A 13767-nucleotide genomic window follows, 5' to 3' on the forward strand; every position below is an offset into this window, starting at 1 on the left:
GTCAAACAAAGACAATCATTCCCTGCTGCTTCACTTTAAGTGAAAAAAAAAAAAAAAAAAGAACTCAGAACACACACATAATGCTGATAAGAGCAGTTTCAGTACATTATGTATTTGACCTGAAATGACATGCTTCTGAAAGCTTGTCATAAGGTATAATAAAGTCAGGCATTTCAAAACACTAATGGCCAAAACTGTGACAGCAAAGACCCAGTTCAGACATGGTATTAACGTCTGTGCTGAGAGATACGGTTATAGTAAGCCTTAACTAGGACTGTTCACACCCGAAACCACACACTATGGCATTATCCAATACCATATTTGTTCACATACGAGTAGGAGAGGGTGCTAGAATTGAAGGTAGCAGCCTACTGTTTAAGCCATTAGTCATATGGAGAGATCTTAGTGCATTTTCCTATATATATAGCAATACATTTAAAAGCCAATACCATTCATCTCTAGTGATCATTGCTACTATTATGCTGGTGGCTACAAATAAATCAACGTATGAGCACCAACTCTGAATGAGGTTTCCATGGCAGAATCTGAAGATGCATTCAGGGTGGATAAGGAGCATTCCAACCTGGCCATGGCAGCCCATGGCCGAGTAATAGGCTGGTAATTGGGCTTGCACCTGAAGGGAAACCAGTTCAAATCCTGAGACAGGTCAAGGACTGGGGTGCAGATGAGCACTACTTGTCTGTGAGGACGGGTTAAATACAGAGGTCAAATTCACTACCCGCTAATTGGTGTGTGTTCAAAATAAAACCATTCTAATTAAAGAACATCTCCTCAAGTGATGTCCTCCGACCTATTGCAGTTTCACATCACACAGATTTTGGTAACACTTTATAATATAACGTACACACTATTAGCATTGGTTAAGGATTAATGCATAGTTTATAAACACAGTTATAAATGTTTTACTCATGTGCTGAAGTGTTGGCATGTACTGAGCGACTGCTGGACACAGAGAGAGGTGAGACAGCAGTCCCTTGTAAGTTAGTCAAAGAGCTCATTTGTTGGAAGTGGATGCTGATTGGCTGCTTGAGTACAGCAGCTACAGCTGTTCCTCAGCTGATGGGATGAGTAAACTACATACTAATGAGTATTAATGTGTTATAAATCATGAATGCAATATTTATTCATGCTTAACTAATGCTAATAGTGTGTACTTATTAAAAAGTGTTACCCAGATTTTATACTTCCCAGTGTCCATACGCCGATTCATTTGTAGCCACAGCCACAATATTAATACTGATCATCACATTTGTTTTTTTTCAATTGTTAAACTCAGTTGCAGCAGCATGAGTGCACTGATTCCAGATTGCATGAATAACAGGTAGAGAGACGGAGAGAAAAAAGCAGATACCCAGACACATACCCATACCCAGTATATGTGAGGACCAATCAAAAATGGTCATAGAAGACGCTTAGTAATGGTAAAGAAATTGGCAAAAAATGCAACATGCTACCAAACAATGTAGGTTTCTTTTCACTTTCTTTTTTTGCTTTTTTTTGTGTGGTCTCAGAAGAAGCCCTTTATATATACACTATAGGCAAGGGCCCTGCTTTATGGAGGCTGCCATCCTGTGCATGCATGTTTCAACAGCATCCCAAACAGATACGCATTTCTGAGCAGAATCATACTACGTGAATGAAAATGAACAACTCTGCCCACAAACACCTGATACCTAAACCAACAACAATGAAGGATGGAATGGCAAAGAGTGGGAGAGAGGGGTTCATATCCTTTCTGGTATAATTATGAAAGCCACAGTAATTCACTGACTCACTTAGGAAAGGCGGGTGAGCAGAGTATCCTCCATTTGTTGCACTCTTCAGTCTAATGATTAGATGTCACTAAATCTTACACACTGGACTTTTAGTGCCAGGTGTGAAGAGTCAATATTTTATGCTGCTCTCTCAGGACAGATGTTAATACCAGATCTGAGTAGATCTGATGTGATTCGTTGGTGACTGCAACGTCACAAAGGATGACTCGCAGTTTCTGGCTCAACTCACCAGCATCATCATCATCGTCCATCTCCCCATTGAGCTCTGATGTTTTCATGAGTCGAGCTTCCATCAACTCCATCTCTTGTGATTCTAGTTTTTTCTTCATGGCATCAAACTTAGCCTGGAAGGCACAACATTCAGCCAACAAAAACAAGAAAAAAACATCAGCCCTGTTGCATTTAAGCTTGAAACATGAATCTATGTTGTCACAGCGCATTATATTATGTGCCTGTAGATCCTTCATGTCCTTCTCCAGGTGAAGTCTCTCTGAGGTTTCAGTCTCCAGCAGCTGTGATACTGACTCACTGGTGCTTCTCTCATCAGCCAACTCTGCCAGTAAGTCAGTGATCTGAACAGAAGCACAGAAACCAACACATCAATACTCGCCACAGAACAAGAGAGACATCAGATCCTGATGTGAAAGAAATGGCTACAGTTTAACTCCACTGCACAGTCTCAAACACCAGGCTCCCAGCATGCATTGCCACAGGTAAAGGGACCCACCCTGCTCTCCAATCGATCTGTGTTCAGTCTCAGCTCAGTCCGCTCTTTCTCCACCCTCTCCAGTTTGCATTTCTGCAGCTGCAACTCCTCCTGTAGCACAGAATAAAACAATGTGTGAGATTTCATGTTCAGTCACAGCTAAATTATTAAGTCTTACAAGAAAAAAAAAATCATCTTTAATATCACGCAGTGCCATGCTGGTGCAGCAAGCAGTGAGTTTTGACAATGAATCAGAGGCTGCACAGTTGTGTGGAATCTGTAAGGCTGAGTGTATCAGAGGTCATAGAGGTGTGTGCTCACGTCTTTGCTTCGCATCTGCTCCTCACTGAGTTGGACCTTAATGAGGGGCTGCACTGTGGTGAAGAGCTTCCACCATGGCCAGTCCTTCACGCCACGGTTCTTCTTGATGTTTTTTTGGACGCAACGGATTGCCAGATCCTGGATCTAAACACACACACAGAGGAGGAATCACCAAAGACGACTATAAACAGAATGTGGATGTAGGTGTTTGTTGTGGTGTGTGTGCGTGCGTGTGTGTGTGTGCGCGCCTGCGTGTGTGTGTGTGTGTGGGGGTGTGTCGGTGTGTGTGTGTAAACTCTATCACACTAATAGTGCAACTATAATTACTTGCAACTGTATCTGTAATTCATAATTGCAGACTCCATACAGAATAGACCAGGGGTGGGCAACATTTTTTTCCCCAGAGGGCCACACTGATATAACAAGTGAAGGGTTATAATCATTAAATTCAACTTTATATGCAACATTTACACTTTAAAAGTAAAAATGCAGTAAAAATAATTTTCCTATTTCAAAAATAAATCTAGTTTAATGATACTAATGTGAAGGTGATAAACTGATGTTTGGTCTGTGTTTGGATTAACTATGTATAGCTTTTCACAGATCCTAAACATTGTCTCTTCATATGTCTCACCATATGATGTCCACTCTTGGATAAAAATGCAGTATTCTGAGGCAACTTTTCTGTTTCACATCTTAACTTTGATTCTGTCATCACATCTGCATAAATGCTAATGTAAAATTGCGGTAATCTGTGAGGATTTTGCAGGCTGGATAAACCTGGGTCATATGTTGCTCATGTGTAGAATCGAGCCATACTGTGTTTTTTTCCAGGTGATATAGGTTGGATTCCCCGGTCAATTGTACCTATGTGAAATTAAATGAGTGTGGAATTGTTTGCTTAATAGGCCAGAAAACAAGGTGAAAAATAAGATTTATTTTTGAAGCAAATCACACAATTCTCCATGGACTAAAGAGTATTGTTGATTTACAATAATATATACATATTTTGAATTTAACTTACCATGTAGCATGAACACAATTTGAAGCAAATTACTGGCTAAATTTCAGGAAAAATTGCAAAAAAAATCACCCACATCAAATCACACACACAAATCATTAATGACTCCTTTACAGAGCTCATTTGCTGTTTTTCAATCTTGTGTAAAACTGCCTGTGTGTGTGAACCTGCAGGCTCTATACACAGCAGAAGCTGAAGCTGGAGGCTCATTTTTGATTAATTAAATCAAACATGTTGGCAGCTAATTCAAAGTATTACACAATTTCCATGGTGCTTATGTATGAGGCCCTCTACAAGCAGCAGATTATGGGCAAACCCAATTAGCGCAACACAGTTCTCAGCATCAGGTACATTTTGCCCTGAAGGTACTCTCTATGACCAATTAGGATTTGTCACACAGTGAAAGCCTCACCATGGACCGAAATGCAGCAAATCTGTAACCGAATGTTTAAACAGTTCTCGCTTGTCATACTTAGTCTAACATGAGGAAGAAACAAACAAAAGCTTATACCACAGGAGCGCCGTGGAGAAACATTTTGTATTCATATCACATTAAGAGTGTGCGACAACTGTGAGACAGCATTATGTGAATTACGTGAGATCCTTCACAGCAGTTTTCAGGGGGATTTCTTCACCATAAAATCAAGCCAGACTATTAAGATTTTCATGCATGACCTCATTAGGAATATAATGATGATCATGCTTAGCCATTTTTACATATATTTGTTTGTAACACATGACATACACGTCTTAGAATTAAGCTCTATTTTGACAGGCAGATCTTTTTTTTTTTTACACAAAATTACATGCAAAACCAATGCACACTTGCACAAATGCACAAAACCAGGTGAAGAGGAAGGGGGAGGGGTAGAAATGGTCTGTATAAAACACTTTTGTTGTCTCAAAGCTGCTTCACACGGCAGTTTTTGCATGGTCACATCACCATGTAGCCTAGCAGACAGTAGAATTTTCACTAAACTAGCTCAATGTTGCAGGGTATTTACATATTTTTACACTTAAAAGTATATACTACAGTTTTAATATAATTCATAATGATTGAAAAAAATAAAAATAACATTGAAATTTAATCATCAACCCACACCCAGGTCTGATCAACACTGTTGACATTTTCCTCCGGCGAAGGTGAAGTGTGTGGTGTTGATGCTACAGTTCACTATAATGATGTGTCCTGAAATTTCGACAGTATATAACTGTTAAAGCGTTTGAAAGTTACATTAAGTGAGTATATTAGTTGCTAAATGTATGATTTAATTAGAAAATAAATTAATAACTAAATCAGCAAATAAAATGAACTGACTTGTTAATCAAAAGTCCTGTCTGAACTATGAGGGCAGCGGTACCTCAGTCGGTCATTTGTGGCCAGCCATGGCAAAACCGGGCACAAGTAGGCCGAGGGACATAGGGTTTCGACCCAGCACGGAAGTCTTCATGTCTATGGGCTGCTTGAATGACATTGAATGGGTAAAAACTTTGAGTGGTCAATCAAAACTAGAAAAATAGGTATAATACAGAGGTAAATACAGACCATTTTCCATTAAAGTCATTCTAAAGTAACATTCCATGTGTCTTACATCTACTATTGGTCGTTATCATATAAAGCAGAACCTTCAAGGGGACGTTTACCATCATGTGTGAATTGATCAATGTAAGCTTAATGACATGTAATGTAATAGTGTGTGTAGTTGCTTTACATTCACACACTGTATTTATTATTCAGCTTAAATTATTGTCATATAAGGTAAAGGTCATATCAATTAATAAGCGCATGTTTATTTTTGTTTTATTGTTATTTTTATTCTGAAGTAGCAAATGTAATGCACCATGTTATACTCATGTTATATTCAACTTATGCAGAATAAAACAACTAAAAACAAAGTGAACTCCTGCAATGAAAGGAAACGCTTCAAATCAATATGATGTAGTAGACCTAGACTAAGGCTAGCTAATGCATTATGTTTATTTTTGTTATTACAAAGTAGATCACTAAAAAAAGATATCTGAAGGACAGAACTCCCAACGTGGAAAGTACCAGCTGAGCCAAAATAACAGACTTTTAAAATGTCAGGTTGTCCCCTTGAGGAGTAAGCTGAAAGAATGGTGAAGCAAAAAAACAGGGGAAAAATGTGTTTTTGTCATTTTTGCCATTTAATGTCACACAGGCTTGGCACATGCCAGAGAACATCAATCAAAGGAACTGGTGACTTTCTGTCACATCCACATATATCAACCGACCAGGGAGTGTCTGAGAGGCTTCACCACAACTCACTCACACCTTTACAGAGGCAAATTACCATCTACCTGCTAATGCTACATTCTTCATATGGACCAGAGTGACATCAAGGGCACTAGTGGTTGTTATTGATTAATCTAAGACTCAATGGCAATATACTCTGAATGTTATTGGAGGAGAAGTAATGTAAACCTCTTAGTAATACACTAAAACACAGCTTTGAATTCGGGGAAAAATGTCCTTCACATCTTTATCATAGACAAGTGCATTATAAATAAATAAATGTAACATCTGACGTGTAAAGCACTTTTGGTTCTACACTACTTCTAATTTCTCTACACTGCACATTTTAACATCTCATCCCTTGACACGCAGACACTGACTGAAGTCATTCTAGTGAAAGCTTGTCTTAATAATTGTTTGAGTAATTGTCTTCAAAAGCAGTCGATAATTGCAAAGACAGGAGACTTTTGTTGTTGTTGATGTTAGAATTCTGCGTATGTTTTGTCTTTGGGAACAGAAACGATTGTTTGCTGCATCTTTCATCGGAAAACTACCTCTGTCAAACATAACTATCAGACCTGACTGAGGGAGTGTTTGTGTGTATACAGCAGCAGAGTAGGGGCGGACAGGGACAAGAAACATTTATTCTGTCAAACTGCTGAATGACCAAGTTTTTTTAAGCAGTAGAATTTCATTTTCCCCGACTATGTTTTCACTCATACTTATTTGCAGCTCTCGTGTACAATTTTCCCGTTGCCTCCATCTGTCTATAAAACAAATCACTTCCTGTGTGAGTAACAGGAGTATCTCTAAACACACTGAAAATCACAGAGAGATTTAATCAGCTTCGTGTGAACTCATTTGACACCAGATTGATGTAGCAGACATTATATTCAAAAGCTGTGGCAGCTTTGAGTCTGTTTCTTTAAAAAAGGTTGTAACTTACTATATAAATTGCCTTGAGATCATGCATGTTGTGAGATTGCCTGCCGTAACGTATACGGAACAAAAGTGCCTTGAAATTGCACTTGAATTTATGTGTGTTATTACGTTGCATTATAAGTCACTTTTTAATAGTCCCTCTGGGGATGAATAAAGTTCATTAAAATGAGTTGAAATCAATCAACATGACACATTCACTTTTACATTAGTTCATCCTGTACCGCTAACTTAATATAATCTCTGATAACTTCATGACTATCACAAGTCCACATCACACCTTGCCATGCCAAAAATAAAGAATTAAAACAGAGTAAAATAATAATGTCTTAAGTTTCTTTTTTACGTACACATTTGCAGAACATATAGGGATGTAAAAGTGCAGAGGGAAAAATATGCCTTTCTGCTAATGGACTTTGTAAATGCACAGTTGCTTAGCAATTTCTGAAAGATTACCCGCCGTTGATTTTCCCTCTAAGATGCAGCACTTTATGAAGCATTACACTTTTAGTCTGCTTTACTGTATAAATAAGGACCTTAGTCATATGGGGGCACAAGATATATAAATAACCCATGCCCCATTTTCAACCAGTATCCATTACGACAACTCTTATGGTACAATCATTTATAGCAGAAAAGAGGGGGAAGTTCAGCAATATAAAAGGTCATATTGATTTACCTTAAAGCAAAGATGAAAATTTAATCGTTGCGCTGACATTACATGCGAGTGAACAAGATATCTACTCACTAACAGCATGTCAGAGTGGATGGAGACCAGTAACATTGATTCTGTTGCCGTGGATGGGTTCATCAGCAGCTAACTGAAGTGGCACATTCACTTAAACAATAATTGCAGAGCGGGCAGAAGAACTGCACGCCTTCATATATCACGAGACAACGTGGATGAGATCCAGAAAGATGGACCCATCACACACTGGGAGAGAAATGGAATGAGGGTGGAGCGTGTGTGTGTGTGTGTGTGTGTGTGTGTGTGTGTGTCAGCACGTTTGATATGGCTGCAAAAAAAAAAAGCAACAGGAGTGGAAGTGTCATTATCTAATATCCCCTCGGGAGAGCTGAGTGGATGGATTACAGTATAGGAGAATGAAGGGTAAAGAGCAATAGATTTGGAGAACATATTTGTAATTAGCTGAAGATTTACAGCAGAGCTTGTTAGATCTACCCCAAGAGCAGAGCAAACAGACACTAAAATTAGCTCTGAACAAGGAACTCTCAACTCCTGGTGGACTCCAAGGCAACATGGCCTCTGGAGCTCAATATTTAACTGCCTTATTAATAAATAATAATACAAAAAACAACCTAAGCAGCTAAATGGACTTCCATACTTCTTCAACCTTGCAAGCCAGTATTAAATGTATTTTTGCTTTGCGCCTCAGAATACATCTGAATCCACTTTATTTTGTATGTCTTAGCTTAGCCTAGTGGTGGGCGACGTATTTCTCCAGAGGGTCATGGTGACATAGAAAAGGGGAATAAATGGCCGCACATCAAATTATGACAACATCCATTCTTTACTGCTTTATGCTCTTCATGATTGTTTGGGCCAGTGGATCCATTCTCAGCTGACAGAGGGTGAAAGACAGGTCACCGGTCCATCACACTGCCAACATATCACATATCAAACTGATTTTTAATTCTAATATAACCCATCATATATGCACCATGCATTACTATTTTTAAGTATAAGCATGTTTGTATCAGTGTATAATCACTTAAAGGTGCCATATGTAAGAATGTGGCCAAAAGCGGTTACTACATTCAAATTCAAAATACCGACGTCTTTTAGGTTTCGTTTTCTGTCGTAACTGGCAACCCGTGGTTGCTCGGCAGCTGAGACTCTACTGACTGCAATTCTAGGCAAATGGCGGTAGGTGGCGTCACATGCCAAAACATGATTTCAAAAAATAAAAATTGATTTGCAGTCTGCAAAATATTTTTTATAATGCAAATATTTTGGCTGAACTGTTGTTGTTGGTGAGTTCAGTATGTTATACGATAACTATACCTGAGTCTCTGTGACATATAAGGAGGATTTTATGACCAGTCGCTTTAGATTTATTACATAATGCACTTTTAAAAATAAAAATAAAAATATTTGATTTTCGTGGCCTTAGACTAGTAAACTTTTCTTTGTACTTTTGGCCAAGCTTTATGGAGGCCACCAACTTGTGGTGCCATGTATTGCATTGCAGGACATGCATTTTAAAGCAGAGGCTTACCACATAAACCCAATGCACCAAATTCTGATGCTTTACTACTATATACATCACACATGCTGATCTTTGCCCCTCCCGTCTGACCACAGAATGCTTTGTCTTTCAGTCCCTCTCAGATAAGTTCCAGCCCAGAGAACTCTGCAACATACTCCCGAGCAAATGCGGTTACGTTATCACAGTAGCATGACTGTTTACCGTATTTTCCAGACTACAAGTCACGCTTTTTCAATAGTTTGGCTGCCCTTAGGACCTATATTTAGAAGCGACTTGTATATCAAAAATATACGCTATGTCATCTATGACCACAGGAGGACACCGTCCACACTTGTGACAATTGAACACTGCTACTGCACCACAGAAAAAATTACAAGGCAAAACCCTAAAGACAGAGAGAACGCAGATAAAATGCCACGAAAAAGACAAAGCAATACTTCGGATTTTAAAATATAAATTCTAAAGTATGAAGCCAAAAAAAACGGTGAGCAGCAGAAAGAAAGTTTGGAGTGAAAAACTCATCAGGGACTGCCGAAAACCAGAGGTGACTCTTACTTCTATGGAAAAATCAAAGAAGGCTAATCGCGGGCTGAAAGCGCGATGGCCAGAGCTTGAGGAACGAGTCCACAAATGGGTTCTTGAACAGCGTGCTGCTGGGATGCGACCGACTTATATATGTTTTTTTCCTCTCTAAGACTTATTTCTCAACAGATACTCCAGTGCAACATATATTCCGGAAAATACAGTACATACAATACCTCCTGAGGGCTCTGTGTTCATGCATATTCAGCAGCAGTTTCCACACTGAATTTTCTCTGTCTGCCCGAGTCTTTTCACAGAATTATGTAATGTAGATGGCGAAAGACCCAAAGCAAACTGTTTGCAATCTTGGACTTAGATACACTGTTCCTGAACTAAGTACTCTCTCAACAAGTTTGGCACAAAATAGTCAGTCTTGCAAAGACTAAGCCTATCAAACCCTCATCTGTTCACATTTAACCTGTTAATTGTGGAACCTTCCAAAACAGCATTACTTGTATGACCTTTTCAGTCTTGCAAAGTGTCCCCAAGTTTTTTGAGTCTTCTGCAGCCATTGCATTTTTAGGTCTACCAGCTATACGGTAGAGTAGTGGCAAGCATTGTTGCCTCACAGCATGAAGATCAGGTTTGCAACCCAAAAGCATTGGACTCTCTACAGTGACTGTGTGAATGTAAGATTTGGATAAAGTGCTAAACATGATTGAATAAATAAATGAATTAATTAGATCTGCCAGTGAAAACACTGAAAATCTTGCCTTTGTAATTTCTTCTCGTAAATAAAGATGACGCAAAAAAAAATTACGTAAATGATTTTTTATTGCATCTTGAGCCAGTGTCTTATCTTTTGTGGAAATGGAGTTTGTAAAAGTGAAGCTGTGTTTCGACAATGAAATGTTTAATGTGAAGATGCAGCAGGAACTGACAAATATAGAGCTTTATCTTATCTCAAGCCCAGTGTAATTGATGGGGTTTATACATATATTGATTATTGGTTATTGTTTTGGTTTCCTTTGACCGTCTGGATGCAGCTTTGAAGGTGTATGTTTTCTACATTTGGCTTTGACTAATTTAAGACAAAAAAACATCAATTCCAATGAGACGTCTTCCCTACCTTTCTTTTTTTGCAGGCTTGCCGTGCCAGGAAACCTCTACTGGCAGCTTGGAACAGGGTCAGATTACGCTTGGTTTGCTCATCCCTCTGCTCCTCTAACTTTGCCAAGGTGCCAGCTCGGAAGAACAACTGGAGCAAAACACACATACACACAGAAAATCTAATTAATTTATTAGTAGAGGATAAAGTCATTGAGATATTATGTGATGTTCATTTCAGCCGTGGGGAAATTCGATTTCAAGGCCGTTCTTTAATGTGAAGCCCCAGCAGGAAAATAGACAGAGGAGTTAAGAAGTAAATAGGTGCACTGAAGCAGTAAATCAATAAGAAACAGTGTAATCCGTGGACGAGTGGTCTTATCTGAGTGAGAGAGCTGTGATTAAGGTATTATCTTAGACAATCAGTCTTGTCTGTTTCTAAAGGGCCAAAGGTAAAACACAGGTAAAGCAACTCAGAGAGATCGGGAACTGTGAACGCATTCTGGATTGAATGGCAGCATTCAATTAATTAATATTAATATTCATTAATTAATATATTATAAATTAGAAATGGCTCGATACCACTTTTTCATGACTGATATCACAGCCGTGAGTATCTAGCATGTGCTTAGTTTAGATGATATTTGGGGTTTTTAAATCATACCAGATAACATGTTTTTCTGTTTTATAGAATCATCTCAATGTAAAGGGATGGCTGATGACAGGAAACCATTTTCAACCCAATGTCTGTCCCAATATAGCTTTATGAATTGCCACATCCACATGTGATCTTTTAACAAAGCAAGATGGAAACAATCAAACAGCTTAGATCTGCAAAACAGAAGGGAGGGCTGATGCATTCAGTGTCTGTCATCATCATCGCGTGTGTATAGGTGTAAAGTTATGCTATTCTTAGCCTGCAACTGTTGTTAATGGCACATTTTATCTACTAACAGGCTATGAATCCATTGCTGCAGGGTTATATGAGGTTGGTGAAATTACCATGCAAGGGAGACAGGTTGCTAAGACGCCACTGGATTGCTTTGAGAACGGCCAAATGTGCGACTCTACTCTGAGCCCATTTCACACTCCAAACTTGTGGTATCATGTGAAGCTCCTCCAAATCTTTACTGTGTCAAGTTTTTCTTTTTTTCATCCCTCATATCTGGGACCATAAGTTCTACTCTTTGCTGCGTGATTGCTTCCTTTGAATTCTTACTTGGATGGTGGCCACTTTTACGACTGATAGGATTAGACAATCTGTCTGCCAGGCTGTGTTTACTGTGATTGCTTTGCAATGGCTGTGGTGAAAAACAAAGACAGACATCAGCTGGGAGAATTTGCTCCCAACTACCTGAAATGAAAGAGTGAGTTACGGTCATGTAGTGAGGCAGAGAAAAGACATGCTTCTTGGGTAACAACTGGTTAAAGAAGAGGCAAGGTTTGGCAACTCTCCCGCAAAAACAAAAGGGTGGCAAACAAACCCCAAGGAGGAACAAGTGTAATGAAAGACACACTCCCCCAGACAGAAAGTGTCCTTTAAATACATACACGAATAAAAGGAGTTGTGTGCTGCAGCTCTGTGTTTTGAGCTTTAAGAAGAAAAGAAACTGGCAGTGGTTCACAGCAGTTTATTTAGTTATTTTAAAAGCTGTTCATTTGTTTGAGGTGTGGTGAAATGACTCACCCTGCTCAGTCCCATGTGGAAGCTGCTCTTCTCCAAATCCAACGACTCAAGTAGCTCCTCCACCGCCTGGAGAAAAAGCACATACACAAATTAATACACACACACACACTGATTGTATAACTGTTGTATCCAATATGAAATTTCTCCAGCTCAGATGTCCACAGTTCCCTAAAGATGCTATATCCTCGCCAACAGCACAGTCCTTCTTATCTTTCATGTTCATTTGCTGACTGTATTTTGTTTTTGGCAAGTTTAGGACAGAAGTGTTTGACCCTACAGATTTAAAATCTTCCAACTACGACAACAAACCACTTACATCTTGTCCCCCAGAATCAACTTCCTTCTGACATCGTCCTCGTGATTTCCCTGTTGCAGCACTGAACTGATATAGGAGTGCAATACACTACCAGTCAGTGTAGAGCCTCTTCTTTCCTTGTCCTTCTATGAATCTGAATATACTGTAGGTGTATTACTGTGTCAGACTTGTGTCTCTATTTGAGCCTCCAGGCTGAAACACCACATCTAGATTAGACCAGGGGAGGCTTGTCATGAACACTGAGGGGCTTTTGTTTGCCAGCGTTTCCACAGAAACTCAGCCCTTCTACACTGACACAGTGGGAAACGGCTTTTCTCCCGTTAAGAATGGGGATTATTTCATTCTTTCTCTGATTTCACTCTTTTTGCCATCTAGAGAGCAGCTCTTCGAGAGGAACGACGCACTAAACAAACTCTTTGATAGTTGACTGTAGGCCATGTTCAGACCTGATATTAACATCCATCTTGAGCGATTCAACCACCAGACAATGTTGAATTTAAGTGCCCACACCTTTTATTGACATGGATCCTGTATGAGCCTCCTGTGACAACATGTAATTGGATATAATTTACCCATGCAGGATGCAAATGAGATTTTAGCCTTGTTCAAGAAAACAAAATTGTGTTTTTAACAAATCTGACAATGTTGCCTACATGTTTGACAGAGAAAACCTATTTGCATAGAGCTGAAGCTAAGCTCTACTCATGCAGCTGTAACATAAAATCAGAATTTATTTTAAACATTAGATACAACTGGCTGTGGTGACAGAGATGCATTCAAGCTTGTAAAACAATAAGGATCACTTCCAAATGTGGTATTTTAGTTGGTTCTTAGGATGCAGTCAGATCTTAATTTAACAGAGTTTTC

The 13767-nt window shown here is 39.1% G+C and overlaps 1 protein-coding gene across 7 annotated transcripts in view; it reads right to left on the reverse strand.

The window, feature by feature from the left end:
- LOC310939786 (unconventional myosin-XVIIIa-like) overlaps window positions 1-13767 on the reverse strand; it is an 83825-nt gene that overhangs the window by 35596 nt on the left and 34462 nt on the right. For all 7 annotated transcript variants that reach the window (XR_014593057.1, XM_083904626.1, XM_083904629.1 and 4 more), the window contains 6 exons: window positions 12585-12650; window positions 10920-11048; window positions 2824-2967; window positions 2524-2613; window positions 2249-2368; window positions 2026-2140 (listed from right to left, as the gene is read on the reverse strand). Coding sequence is in view for 6 of the 7 variants with exons in the window: in XM_083904626.1 (XP_083760752.1) it covers window positions 2026-2140; window positions 2249-2368; window positions 2524-2613; window positions 2824-2967; window positions 10920-11048; window positions 12585-12650 (664 nt within the window). In the remaining variant the exon portion in view is untranslated. The remainder of the gene's footprint in view (window positions 1-2025; window positions 2141-2248; window positions 2369-2523; window positions 2614-2823; window positions 2968-10919; window positions 11049-12584; window positions 12651-13767) is intronic.

This window comes from Microchirus variegatus (assembly GCF_963457635.1).
Source record: "Microchirus variegatus genome assembly, chromosome: 2".
Taxonomy (NCBI): Eukaryota; Metazoa; Chordata; class Actinopteri; order Pleuronectiformes; family Soleidae; genus Microchirus; species Microchirus variegatus.